This window comes from Anguilla anguilla, chromosome 2, assembly GCF_013347855.1.
Source record: "Anguilla anguilla isolate fAngAng1 chromosome 2, fAngAng1.pri, whole genome shotgun sequence".
Taxonomy (NCBI): domain Eukaryota; kingdom Metazoa; phylum Chordata; class Actinopteri; order Anguilliformes; family Anguillidae; genus Anguilla; species Anguilla anguilla.
This window is the reverse complement of record NC_049202.1, coordinates 12870533-12884444: the sequence shown is the minus strand read 5'-3', so window position 1 is coordinate 12884444 and position 13912 is coordinate 12870533. Positions and strand designations below refer to the sequence as shown.

The 13912-nt window shown below is 42.7% G+C and overlaps 1 protein-coding gene across 1 annotated transcript; it reads right to left on the bottom strand.

Annotated features, from left to right (window-relative positions):
- Positions 1-2404: 2404 nt before the first annotated feature.
- Positions 2405-13322, bottom strand: fh (fumarate hydratase). Its single transcript, XM_035403736.1, has 10 exons — positions 13140-13322; positions 12301-12435; positions 11428-11538; positions 11036-11212; positions 10498-10680; positions 9653-9818; positions 9193-9396; positions 7949-8076; positions 5713-5866; positions 2405-4284 (listed from the first exon to the last, which is right to left on the bottom strand). Exons 1-10 carry the CDS (start codon positions 13257-13259, stop codon positions 4142-4144), a joined length of 1521 nt encoding a protein of 506 aa, XP_035259627.1. The 5' UTR covers positions 13260-13322; the 3' UTR covers positions 2405-4141.
- Positions 13323-13912: the final 590 nt, after the last annotated feature.

The following is a 13912-nucleotide window of genomic DNA, read 5'->3' as shown; positions in this document are numbered from 1 at the left end:
GTTCAAAATCTTAAAACAGCATGTTCCATAATTGTGTTTTCCACTATGATGTGCATTGTAAAACATCCAATGTCACAATTTATTTATACATGTTATACATTTATGCATCATCTACACAAGTTCAAAACCAAAAAGTGAATGCTGCTGGTCAAATCCAATACTGTTATAACCGAAAATAACAAGCACAAACAAAAACTTTCATGTCTTAAATGAGAGGAATATATTTTTAAAATAAGTGTAGACTGAAAGGGCACAGAAAAAACAAACCATGGATCACTTTGCAAATGTAAGCATGACTGAACGGTCCAGGGAATTCACTGAGCCATCTAGTCAGAATATTTCAGTCAGGCTAAACTGAAATTGCCTACGTACACTTATACCATCAAGCAGTTCCATGCCTGTGCAAATTCATTTGTATTATTTATTACTTTCACAATAGCAGGGGTTTCGCCCTTCAACACCAAGGCCAGATTTAAAGATTTATTTGTCTCAGAATGGGGTATCTTTATGTAGATTCAGATCAAAGCAGGATAATATCATTTTCAGTCAACCTCCTCCCTCTGGACAATCCATTTCTTAATGCAGGTTGTGCAGACCGCTCATAGTCTTGGCACTCTGCCACTGAGCAAAAACATTCAATTCTGTAATAGATTATTTTTTAACAGGTGGATTTAAAACCAAAAAAACTTGACAAATCAATTCTCTCAGCTCACCTACCACTGACCAATTGATCAGCCACCCATCGGCTCACTTCCAAATCCCCTACCAGCAGGTTTGGCACGGTGTACTAAACGGCGAGTCCTTTCAATAGAACATTACAGAACCCTGGCTGCACGCCATGCTATGGGGAGACGGAGGGATAAGGCAGCTTTCTCCGATAAAACTTGTATTAAAAAAACCCAGCAGCTTTTCGCCGTGGGTAATTTGAAGAGTGTGGCGGTGGTCAGGCTGCCGGGACACCGAGAGCTTTAGCCTGTCCCACAGGAGTACCCCATCGGGGCTTTCATATGTCACCCTCCCCATCTGCGGCAGCCCCCGCCCCGTCTCCAGGTGATGACACTGGCAGATCCATGCCCAAAGGTCGACCGCAGCTATGGTGCACTGGACTGGTGCTGTGGAGACCATATGGTCCTGAAACTCCTGCTGGAGCCATAAAGCCCTGATTACTGGGACTCACTCGAGTGACGGGGAGGTCTAATCCGAGTCAGAAATTAGTCATTTGTGTGATGAGAGAGCATTATAAGGTTCTGGGACAACCAGCGGTTCACGTGACATGTTTTTTCTACGTACTCCCACTTCATGATTGCATTACCTTTCATGGTTTTTAACAACATGCACTGAAAAAAGCACAATCAGCTTCCTAAGTCTCTTTCCATGCGATGCGAGACAGCTACCATTGATTCAGAATATAGAGTTCATGGCTACAACTGTGTAAATATGGTTTACTGTCAGAGGTTCCAGGATGTGCAACCTGATCACATCCTGTAAAGCAATACAAACTGAAAACTGAATTGGAAATCCGAAAACAGAAAACGGATATGGATTTCTTGGACAAGGTCAATATAAATTGAGTGAAATAATGATGCAGTGTGAATGTGCAATACTAGAGAAACAGCATGACATCATCAACAGGAATTCACTTTAAGGCTTTACCAGCAGTTTCAGCCCCAAGTGTCTTATTACAGTATACTGCAGCCCATCCTGTAATTGGGCATGATATTGTATAGTCATAACATAGCCTAAGAGTACCCCAGCCTCAGCAGTAAAACATGCATCCATAAATGTTCAATTAGTGCTAGCAGCTGATTGTTGGCAACAAGACAGGGGGCCTTCGTAGAGGGTGACCCCAGTTAAGACAGGCTGTCAGTTTCCTGGAGTGATATTATACAGGCGCTAATCTTCAAAATAGCACATGCATACTATTGTATTTATAATGGTGCACACATGTGCAGCTGCAACAAGCTCCCTGATTAAATGTTTTTGGCTCTATTCCCATGAAACATTTTTAATTTCGCTCATGTATCTCCTGTAGCATGAAGATCATTTGGTGAGCCCTCAAACCACCCTCCTACCCATCCATTCCCTTGAGTGGGTGGGCCGAGGAACCTGAAGGACCTTCATATTGAGGAAACCTACCTGAGCCACTGGTTGTAGCCCCATCCTCCCATAACCAGAAATTATCTATATAAACACCACCTGTACCCACTCGATCGTCACAGATTAATATCAGCATGGCAATCAGAATACCACTTCTAAGCATCATTAATAATGACAACTGAAGACTCGGCTATGATAAGACTGAGAGACTGGAGTCTCATTAATGACAGCCGAGGCTACTTTTGCACAATCAAAGACGCCCATTCATTCTGAAAATTGTAATTTTTTCTTTAAAAGTGCTGGCGGCTTACAGTTATACTGTTTATTTGCAGATGTTATCCTCAATACGAACAGTAATTCAAACAATGTTTAAAACGTATGCTATAATTGGCATGTTATGACAATAGAAACACATTAGAAGTTGAAATTTATTGCACAATTGCACATAATTTAACATTTGGGGGAAGAACTGGCAGCCTTATAACAGAGTGGGTCAAAGTTCAAAAGATTTATCATCCAATGTCTTTTCTCTGATTTCAAACATTTTCTGTCTCAATACTTTGCCATTATATTATATAATTATCTTGGCACAAAATGTACCAGCTATTCCCCAACTGATAGGTACATTTATCCCACCCAAAACATATGGCATTACTTTCTGAGGAAACACCAGAGGAATACATTTTCTAATCGATTCACAAAGCTTTTCAATTCAGAAATAAATATTCTCTCAATCAAACAAGTCGGCAAGATTACATCTACAGCTGACTATAATTACATTCACAAGCCTAGCACTAATAAATGGAAAGCCAAATATGAGGTATTTGGCTTTCCATTTACATTTGCGAACAAAATTGGTTTTAATTCCATCACTTTCGACAATGAGATTACTGTGCATTACTTAGGCCAAATAATCACATTGAGATAGTATTGATTTTATTTCCCTTCTCTGTGAAAAGGAGACAATTCCATTACAAGAGTAATTCCCCAGCAAATTTCTTTAACGACAATACTGCCTCGGAACAATGCTGTCCGTGAGCATTTTCATTTAGCGTCGTTAGCTTCGATTTTACGGACGTAAACACCGCCATCTCTCCCCCATGAGGATGGACATGCCATTCTGCAGTCACCTGGGACTTCTGCCTTTGTCCTAGGGAAGGAATCTGAAGGGACATCCATGGCAAAAGCATCCCACTACTTAAAGACAGCATGAGGACTCTTCAAGCCAAGCACTTTCTATTCACATCAGCCTTCAGTTTAACAGGGAAAAGGGGCATCTTAAAACAGAGATTATCCTTGCAGACATCAGTCCCAGACCTTTATATAAGTATTCCACAATGCTACATCCTTTAGCAGGAAACTACAACCAACATTACTCTGAAATTCCTTTCCCTCATCCTGAGGAGTTGTTCTTTTTCCAGTCTCATATACATCAGAGCATGCAAAAGTAATGTGTACATCAAGCTGTCTGGAAAAGGTTTCTATTTAAAACTATATGCGCTTGATTTTCTTCAGTTTTTACGGTGTACTGGATTTTATTGATCACTGCCCAGAGATCCAAACACAAAAGTCTGAAACTTTGAGAAAGGTGTCAGAAAAGAACAAATAAAAAAACTAGGTAAGGACCTAGTATTCCTGCATAAGCAGTATTCTAATGCTTGGCTCTCGTGTAGACACAGTTGTTACAACAGAAAAACATTTTAACACACTTACGATGCGCGCGGCAAGATTACAAGAGGAAAAAACCGGATGAGTGTTGCGTCATGATCGCTAAACTGACGGGTTTGTATTATAAGCGTCCCATTCTGGAATAATAAGGGGTGTGTTTAGTCCCCCTCATTTTCCGACAGGCAGTCAAAGCAGGGTGGTGCATCTACTTTGACATTTCCACCTTTATCACGATGGTGTACAGGGCTGGGGGAGGAGTGTTGCGGTTCAATACAACAACAAAACATCCCTTTCATTTTTCAAAGATCCATTTTATTGCAAAAGATGGGTGGGAGGGTGGGTGTTATGCCTGGACCTGCTCCCGCTGTTAACACACCTACTTTGGGCCCAGCATTTCGTGGGGCTTGACCCACTGGTCGAACTGTTCCTCTGTGAGATACCCCAGCTTGACGGCAGTGGCCTTCAGCGTCGAGCCCTCTTTGTGGGCAGTCTTCGCTATCTTAGCGGCTTTGTCGTAACCTGCAGGGGAGAGTGATCCCGTTTAAGATACTCCCTTAGATCAGAAGGAGTCCCCGTGTGGAGACATCCGCGGCCACATCTTGAAGGACTTCCGCGCACTTATGGGCAAAAGGGTTGATTAATGCAAGAAATCATTCACTACCACAACCAAGTAAAAGCATCAAGGTAAAAATGATAGTCTTTTGATGGTAATATTTATAACAGGCCTTAATGGTCATGAAGAAGGCATTCTTAACACAATATATACTCTTTATCAGGGAGCTCCAGCGAGACAGTACCGTGTACTGGGGTTCACACCCTCACCCCACTGCTCTGGACTATCCTGTGGTTTGGGACAGGCAAGGCAAAGGAGGTTCTTTAAACCTGCTCAGAAGTCTCTCATCTCATTGTGCAGCAGAATACAGCAAATATGCTCATTTAAATGAGGAATTAACTGAGGATGAGGGCTCACGCTGAGTGGTTAAAATTAGCCTAGCCAGTAGCTGCAAGCCACAGACGCCACAGAAGCCCAAGTGTCTCTTCATCTCTAACTCTCGCAGTCAAGACCGGGTACTGATCCTGGCTTCTCAACTCCGTTCAGTCCGATTCGCTAAACACCGCAGAGACGCTCCATTATTTAAATAAACATGTCCAAAACTTTCATCTTCCCTTTTTTCTTAGCGCCGCGTCGAATTCCCCAAGTTACTCGGGCGCGTGCAGCCGTGTTCATTATGTAGGCAAATCAGGCGCCGGAGAAACCTGACCTACCGCACGCACCCTGCATACCAAATCTCCGCATCGACGGTCCCGCTGTGACACGGTTTTAATTACACGTCACCTGAACGCCGACGCCTCCGGCACGTTCGGGGGTGCTGCCGGAGCACGCGCGTGTCAGGGAGCGATCGGCGGGAAAGACAGCTGTTTCGGGGGAGACGGGCACCTCTCGGGCTGGTCTCGGGCTGCTTCTGTATTTGCAAGTCTGATTAAGGCCATCAATCAGCCGTGGCTCCTGAGGCCACGACACCCCCTGCCAGCTCGCCCCCCCCCCCCCCCCCCCGCCCGCTACCCCCGCCCCCCCACTTCCTGTCCGCTCTGACACTCATTTCACCCATCTCACTGATCCTTCCCCTCCTCACACGTTTAGTGTAAAGAAACGGAAAAGCAAAAACCGGCTGCGTTTAAAAAGAGCTTGCGTGCTACGCATGACATTCAACTGCTTTGTTCACCAGCTCAGTGTCTTGATCATTTTTTTTCATTAATGTTTTTTTAAATGCCACGGTACGCATAACCCAGGTCTTTAGGGGCAGCTCACTTGGCATTTCAGAAGCTACCACGCGCACACCTCTGACAAACGGGCACCGCCCAAAACATCATTTCTCGGTCGTGCCTGTCCCGCGCTGCAGAACCTTTGCGTGAGCGCCCTCTAGGGGCGGAAGCTCTCTCTCTCACCTATGTGAGGGTTGAGGGCGGTGACCAGCATGAGGGACTCGTTCATCAGCTTGTTGATCCTCTCCGTGTTGGCCTGGATGCCCACCACGCAGTTGTTAGTGAAGGAGACCGAGGCGTCGCCCAGAAGCCTGGCCGAGTTCAGCACATTTTTGATCTGCAAAGACAAACCGGCACGCACCCACGCTGTAAGACACAAAGGGCCTCATTTACAAAGACCTATAGCGAGTGCAAAACCTTTCAGCCCATGCAAAACTAATAATACGGCCAATGATTGGTCAATTTGTTTGTTTTGGACCAGTCAGTGGTTGTGTCATTAATTTTGCACATGCTAAAATTTTGCACATGCTAAAGGCCCAAAAATTCCTGCCTATCCAATACTACAGCTCCTGAAACCATCCACATCTCAGCACACACACTGCACTGCAGTAAAAACCTGTGCACCAACAGCAGAGGGTTTGGCAGACCAGCATCTATATTTCATGATTATTGCAGACAAATAATATCTATTCCACCCCACAGCCCAGTGCTATCGAGTGCAATAGGGAGAGGCCACAAGGGCAGCCGTTGGGTGGTGAATTTATTGAGCTATACATTCACAATAAGACTATGTCCACAGTGCGAAGCAAACACCTACATATTTACACCAGCCTCTAAATGTAATCCGTGAAAGATTTTTTAAATCATTTAAATCGCTAGCCCTTGCTTTAGAAGATAAAACTAAATTGAAATCATCAACATTGTATTCACTAATTGATCGAGCCATGAAAACAGCAGCTTCAATCAGTACTTCATTTAATCAATTACACACTGAAACTCTCATTTTTAAAACTTGTACAGTAAATCAACCTGCTTGACTGTAACTTGGTATTTATTGCTCTCTAATGCACTGTATAAATTGGAATGGTTGTCATCTCATTATATATCTAATGCATGTTTGCAATAGGTCCAGTAGAAATTAATTACTTAACTCATTCTTTACAATAAATGAGCTAGGTGAATGTAATGTTAGGGAGAGAACTATGATTCAAGATACTGTGAAAAAAAGAACAAACTGACAGTAGGTATATTCTGAATAACACATTTACATGACTCAATATTCTGTTTATTACAGAAATATCTCACATCGTATACCAGCAGCTCTAAACCAGAACACTGGTTTATTCTGGTTACGGCTACCAGGGTAAGCAACTCTGAATATTCGGAATATTGTAGAATATTTTGTGCACATGTAAATGTAGTCAAGGGACAATACAAGGATCATACCCACACACATATTGTCAATTCAATGGGTACTGGATTGAGGTAAGTCCAATTAAAACTGCACTCCCACAAAAAAACAAAAACCTGCTGTGTGTGTACCATTACAACCATAATCAGTGTAACAGTTTTATTTAGAGAATTGACTGTATAAATTAAAGCTTACCAAGGTTTGTAGATACAGCCCTTAACTCTCTTATTGCCATTCCTAATGACTCCTACAGACCTAGTAATTTGTCACTTGAGTATAAACAACCAACCAAATTACCAATCACAACAGACACTTTCTGGAGATAGCTACCCAAGGACAATAAGGAGCAGTGAATCCTGCATCATTTACAAGGAGACTTCACGGAACAACAATTATTAAAAATTATAATCTCACAATTAGTCACAGTGTCTACAATATCACTAGTACTGTCTTAATCAGATTATGAAACATTCATAGTATATTGCTCCTTTTTCCTGTTGGTTCACTTCGGTCCGAACATATACCGATACTCACGTATGTCCCACTTTCTCAACAGTTCGTTCTTATAAAGTTCAATTATTTTTAAAATCATAAATAGGTTATTAATGAGCATGATGGCCGACTCTTTTACACCTCTGGGGCTGTTGAAACTAATTCTGGTGCTTAATAAATGTTTACCAGCTGTAGTACCCTTGGGTTTGATATGGGGAAATGAATGGCCTCTCTTTACAAAAGCTGTCCAATTCTATTCCTGGAAATACAAGGACCAGAGGGGTTTCACGGAGTTCAACCGTTAAATTACACTTGCTCTCAGCGACTCAAGTGACTCAAACTCCCCACCCAATCAATTGCTTCAAATTAAAGAGATTCGTAGGTGGAATCAAGTCCATCCACCTGTGGCTCTCCAGTGCATATCAATCAACTGATTTATAGTATTATTTATTATCTAAGACACAAAAAAACGTGACCTCCATAAGGGATACACCTCTGTTATGTAACCGTTCTTACCATCATAGGCTTGAAAACGTTCAATTCAAAGTGTCCGTTGCTGCCTCCGATAGTAACTGCGACGTGGTTCCCCATTACTTGGGCAGCCACCATGGTCATAGCCTCACACTGCGTTGGGTTCACTTTGCCTGGGAATAACAAATGACAGCATTAATTCTACGGGGTACGGGGGGGGGAGGACTGGATCACTTTGCATTAGTTCATGGGTCATTCAGCAATGTACAGAAATGGAATTATGATGCAGCTAATACAGATTTAATCACGCCCACAGAAGCAGAAGAGCCACTCTGAGAACTCTCTGCGCTCAAAAGCTCGTGTTCTACACAGACAATATTCAAGGCTGTTGCGGAAGACTATTAGGAAATAAGATTCGCTTTTTGTCAATGGGTTTTTCATTTTATTTTATTCATTGCTACGATCCATTTATTGAAGCCCTTGGACATGTATTCGCAGCCTAAAGGCGTTTCTAAGAATGAAAGGAACAGGGAAACAGGGAGCTTGCCTGCCCTTTCGAACCACATTACTAAGGTCTGTCAGCTGACTGCCAATAGAAATCATTATATTGAGAAATAGGATATGCACTCATTTAAGGTTAGCAGGAAAGCTATAGATTCCCTATCAATCTGCCATAAATATCTCAATTAACTACCCCCATTTTTTATCGTTCACTTAAGATTATATCAAAGTTTGTCACCGCACCCTGTCAATGCATTTTGTGGAGGGCAAGTAGGATGTAAAAAAAGACCAGTTGAAACTTGACCCAAACGGCTTGGAGAGCATTTCAAACAGCTGCAAAGCCCACACTGACCGCCCACAGGAGGCTGCACACACTGCCTCTGTGCTACTGAAGGACCCACAAACCCCAGTGTAACAAAAAAAAAACATTTAGGCTATATCTTTTAAAAAAAATTTTGGGAAAGAATTATCAAATTCAGAAACACAGCGTACACATGAAGAAAGATCAATTATAGTATCAATTATAGTATCCCTTTTCACGTGCTACAAAGACAGAGAGAGAAGGAAGTGCCGGAAAGAGAGGAAAGGGTTTTCTCCCCACTGAGTTTTTTTTTACCTTATGTACTTGCTATTTGGGGGTTCAAGCCTGGTGTTTGCTCTGCTTGCTCTTTTTGCTCTGTCTCTTGCCTTGCTACTCCGTAAAGTGTCTTTGTGACAGTTCTCTGTAAAAAGCGCCATACCAATAAAGTTTAATTGAATTGAATAGCGGGTGGCACGGGCGCGCTCACCTGGCATGATGCTGCTTCCCGGCTCGTTCTCGGGCAGGACCAGCTCTCCCAGGCCGCATCGGGGCCCGGAGCCCAGGAAGCGGACGTCGTTGGCGATCTTCATCATGCTGCAGGCCACCGTGTTGAGCGCGCCGCTCAGCTCCACCAGGGCGTCGTGGGCCGCCAGGGCCTCAAACTTGTTGGCGGCGGTCACAAACGGCAAGCCTGGGCACGATACAGGACGACTGACGAGCTTCGACAAGGCATAACTTAACCATTTACATGCAGCGAAATTTGGCTACTTGTCTACATTTGTCAGTGAGAGAAGAAATTTCCTGAGGAAATAAATGAGCTTTTTATAAATCACGTAAAAATATGCACTCGATTACAGAATATGCAGTTGTTAAAGCTTAAATTTTGTATAGGGTGTCAGTGCATAAATGTAAAGAAAAACCATAGTGCTATTGAGCCCATCTTGTACCTGTAAGATCTGAGACCTTTGCCGCCACTTTCTCAGCAAACCCAATGCGAGTGTTCAGGCCAGTGCCCACTGCAGTTCCCCCGGCTGCCAGCTCATACACTCTGGGCATGGCCGCTTTGATCCGCTCGATGCTGTACTTGACCTGCTGGACGTAACCGCCAAACTCCTGGAGCAATGAGAGACACAGAATGCACATTATATCTGTGCAACAGCTCCTGAATCAACAACACACCAAAGTTCACCCAAATTTATCTATCTAAAAATCCAAATGTTCTACTTACTGCAAACTGTAAAATAACAAGAAGCTATTCTTTGTGACAGAATATACAGTAGAGGAATTTTTTGTTTGCTTTTTTGGGGGGGAATACCAGCATATTTATAGGTGCTAACATGTGTAACTTTATACCCAAGGCTCTGGGTAGCTTCCATTTCAAAGGACAACACAAAAAGACTCATGACAAGCAATTCAATTTGTAGCATTGTGTAGCAGATTAGGCAGCCACTTCAAACTAATTTAGAGCATGTGGTGCAAAATTAGTTCAATTAAGATGGCACTGTATGATAAATTCTTTTCGAGACCATATCTGTGCCCTCTCTTTAATGCTCTGGCTTAAAGTAAAATAAAATCCTTTTAAACTGCTAAATGCCAATAAAAAAAAACTTTTATCTAACTTCCCAGGTAGTTGCACTTGTGTTTGTATTGTAAGCTACTCTGGATAAGAGCATCTGGATGAAAATTTACTGGCCTTTACCAGATGCTCTTATCCTGAGTGACTTGCAATGCATAAACAAGTGCAAAGACCAGGGATCAAAGTGCAGATAATGAGTGAAATAAAAGGCCGTACCTGCCCCAGGGAGAGCGGCACAGCATCCTGGGTGTGCGTGCGGCCGATCTTGATGATATCTTTAAATTCGGCGGCTTTGGCAGCCAGGGCGTCGTGCAGGGTCTGCAGGCCCGGGAGGAGCACGTTGTGGACCTCCACGGCCGCGGCGATGTGCATCGCTGTGGGGAAGGTGTCGTTGGAGCTCTGCAGCGTATTAGACAAAATACCTTTAACCACCAATTACACAGCCATCTGGGACCTTAGACATACACATGATTTTTGACTTTAACACATTGTGCACTTCTTTGTATTCTGGGCTGATGTTGTATAATTCTTTTAAAAATAGTTATGCCCAGGCAATGAAACTGCTTTTTCAAGGAATCTGGAAGTCGTTAATTTTATATAGATGTCACAATAACGTGCCGGAACAAACTGTTTTTTGTGATTAAAAAGATAAACAACCTTCACAACAGCCAAGACCTATAGCACAGGAATTACCGAAAACAAAAAAGACAACAAGGCGGAAGTTTGGCAAAGACAGATTACTGTAAAAATGCACCTGGCTCTTGTTGACGTGGTCATTCGGGTGCACTGGGTCCTTGCTCCCCAGTTTTCCACCCATGATCTCAATGGCCCTGTTGCTGATGACTTCATTCACATTCATATTCGTCTGAGTGCCTGAACCAGTCTGCCAGATGACCAGGGGGAAGTGATCATCCAGTTTGCCAGCAGCGACCTAGCAACAGTCACCAAAGGCAATTAGCGGAAAAAGAAATAAACTGCCTGCTTGACCAATAGCTACAATGACAGAAATAATGGGCATGCAGTAAGTAACTGCCAACAAGGTATACGTTAACGCATTTTTGTTTCAAACCAAGAACAGTTTTGTATTTTTTTGCCCCCAGTCCTGGATTTAGGGGGGGTTAATTTTCAGGTGGCCAATCGTAATACCTCATCTGCAGCCTGGACAATGGCATCAGCAACCTTTGGATCCAGGCCGTAATCCTTGTTCACCTCTGCCGCAGCCCTCTTCAGGATCCCAAAGGCTTTTATTACTTGAATCTGAGATGCATGAAAAAGGTTGAAAGGTCATGTGTTGTTCTTCATAGTAAGGCCTTTTCAGGAAGATACTCAATCGTTCATCCATTTATTTCAGTACACCACACAATATACACTAGAACCTCAATCTCTGAAACCACGTGCTCACCCAGCCCAGCCTTGTCCAGGCTCTGATGCTCAGCTGCCTGGGCAACTGCCACTCCCCTATTTCTGGCCTCCCTGTCTCTGCTATCAGGAGGCTCCTACTCATCTAGAACACTTCCAGTTGGTAGATGCATTATTACCTTCAACAATCCTCCCACTTCCCCCACCTCCTTCCTTCCACAGTTCTCAAATCAAATGCAGAAACCTGGTGCTAGCCAGCCCAGCAGTACAGGGTACAGCCTCTCCATATGTTCAAACAATCACCAGACCACACATCTGGCCTGGGGAGTCTGCCCCTCCTCTGCATGCATTGCACTTCATATCTGTTCTGAACCCCACCCCCAAAGAGACCCAGCTCTTCAGAATGCATGTAGGCTCTCAACCCCAAAACCTCTTTCCAAGCACTTCTTCAAATCTTTACATTTCAATACATCTTAGTATGTTGCTAAGATATGTGAATATGTTGGCCAGGATAAGTTATTATACTAAAAATGTAGCTGAATAGCAATACTTGTTAAACATTCACTCATGAATGGATGTAATGTCATCTTAAAAAGTGTTATGGGTTAGAATAAGGAACATCTCAAAAACGTTCTAATGTGCTATGGTAAATGCACTTACTGGCATTCGTTCAGTAACACCGCCAATTTTGAAGTTCATTGTAGATCTGACCGTCTGGGCTCCATAGTACTTGTCACTTGGCACTTTAAGCTCTCCAAATGTGTCTCGCTCAATTCTGTAAGACTCTGAGCTTGCCTGAGAAACAATTCACAAATGCACATAGAAAAATACTGTGAGAAATGCCAACATGCATTTTAATGAAGAACGAAACGCAAAAAATGAAACGCAACTGATCCTTATTATTACAATCAGCAATTAAATTAGACATATAGTGCACAAAATTTGTTTAAAAATAGCATCTGCGCTGCAGAAAATTGCTGGCTGGCAAAATAACCAACAAACACGAGCCAATCCATTTACAGTGCTGTCGATTTCATTTTAGTTAACTTAGCTATCTAGATATTGTCGACTAATGTGAGAAAGGCTAGAAAGTAAGTTAGGGACAATTACTACCATCCAGTAATTGTCTTTGACCTTGTTACCTGGTGAATTTACTTGCTAACAAAGCAAACAGCGTTAGCACAAGGCGTTCCCTAGCTATAGTCTTAAGTATTTTTATGGAAAAGGCAACTTAGCAACCCTCAGCTAGCCAACAATGCCCTTTTTAACCAGTGTTTTCCAGCTGATTAGATAGCTAGATAGATTACAGTTTTCATTTAGATGGGCTGCATGCGATGTGCGAGTAACACACCCACGACAAGCTAGTTACTAGCTAGAACTGTCTAATTCAGTTCACAAGCTAGCTGTATTTATGCTACAATGACAGCCGCACTAAAGGTCACACGCGGGCCTTAACTACACTGTGCATTAAACTGCGCTTTCAAAAACAGGAAACATACCATTCTAGAAGAAGTAAGAACTGCTCCAATAGCAGGACTGTGGTTTTTTACGGCAATGCTCCTTTGCAATGCCAGGAGGTTTCTATTTAATCGCTGGACGCTTCGCAGAGAGCGATACATGGTGCTGCTCCTGTCTGTGACACAGTCCTGACGGTGAAGGGCGGAACTTTGATCAGCCAACCAAAGACCTTTGTTAGTGGGTGGAAGCATTTATCTGCAGGAACGGTTGTGTGCACGGGGAAAAGTAAAAAGCAACACAGACAGATAGATGAATAAAACCGAATAAGAACACAAAATAAATAAAGCAAGCTTGCTGTTTTGATGTTACAATAAATTCATATACATCCATATCTTTTTGTTTTGTTTCATTTCGATTTTAATTGACATTCTATTACATTCAATGTAATGTTACCACCAAATGTAATTTTCCATACTGTACGTTACTGTCATTGAAATTAATGCATCACTGCTTTGAGTGCAATGGTTTCAAGAGTAACGGTTGTTGAACCAAAGCTTTAGAAATTCTCTGCTTGAACCGCGGAACTGTGGCTTAACCATCGAGATATACAAGGACCTACTATTTTGTCACCGGAATTAGATGAGGTTACAAATTAACGTAGTACCGGAACTTCTTAAACAGCACAGGAAAACGCGAGAAGGATATCTTTAAAATGAAATCGCTCTCAGTTCTTGTTTTAAATTCCAGGACATCCCATGATTCATTTCGCCATTGACCGTTTTCGCCAATTAAATAGCTGCTTACGTTGTTTCTG

What these genes read in the sequence shown, in the direction of transcription:
- fh (XM_035403736.1), bottom strand. Translation starts at nt 13,259, where the DNA reads ATGTATCGCTCTCTGCGAAGCGTCCAGCGATTAAATAGAAACCTCCTG. An exon ending in ACCACGTCAACAAGAGCCAG is followed by an intron (nt 10,681 to 11,035) that starts GTGCATTTTTAC and finishes AATACGCTGCAG; the next exon opens with AGCTCCAACGACACCTTCCC. An exon ending in CGCCCTCAACCCTCACATAG is followed by an intron (nt 4,285 to 5,712) that starts GTGAGAGAGAGA and finishes TCTCCCCTGCAG; the next exon opens with GTTACGACAAAGCCGCTAAG.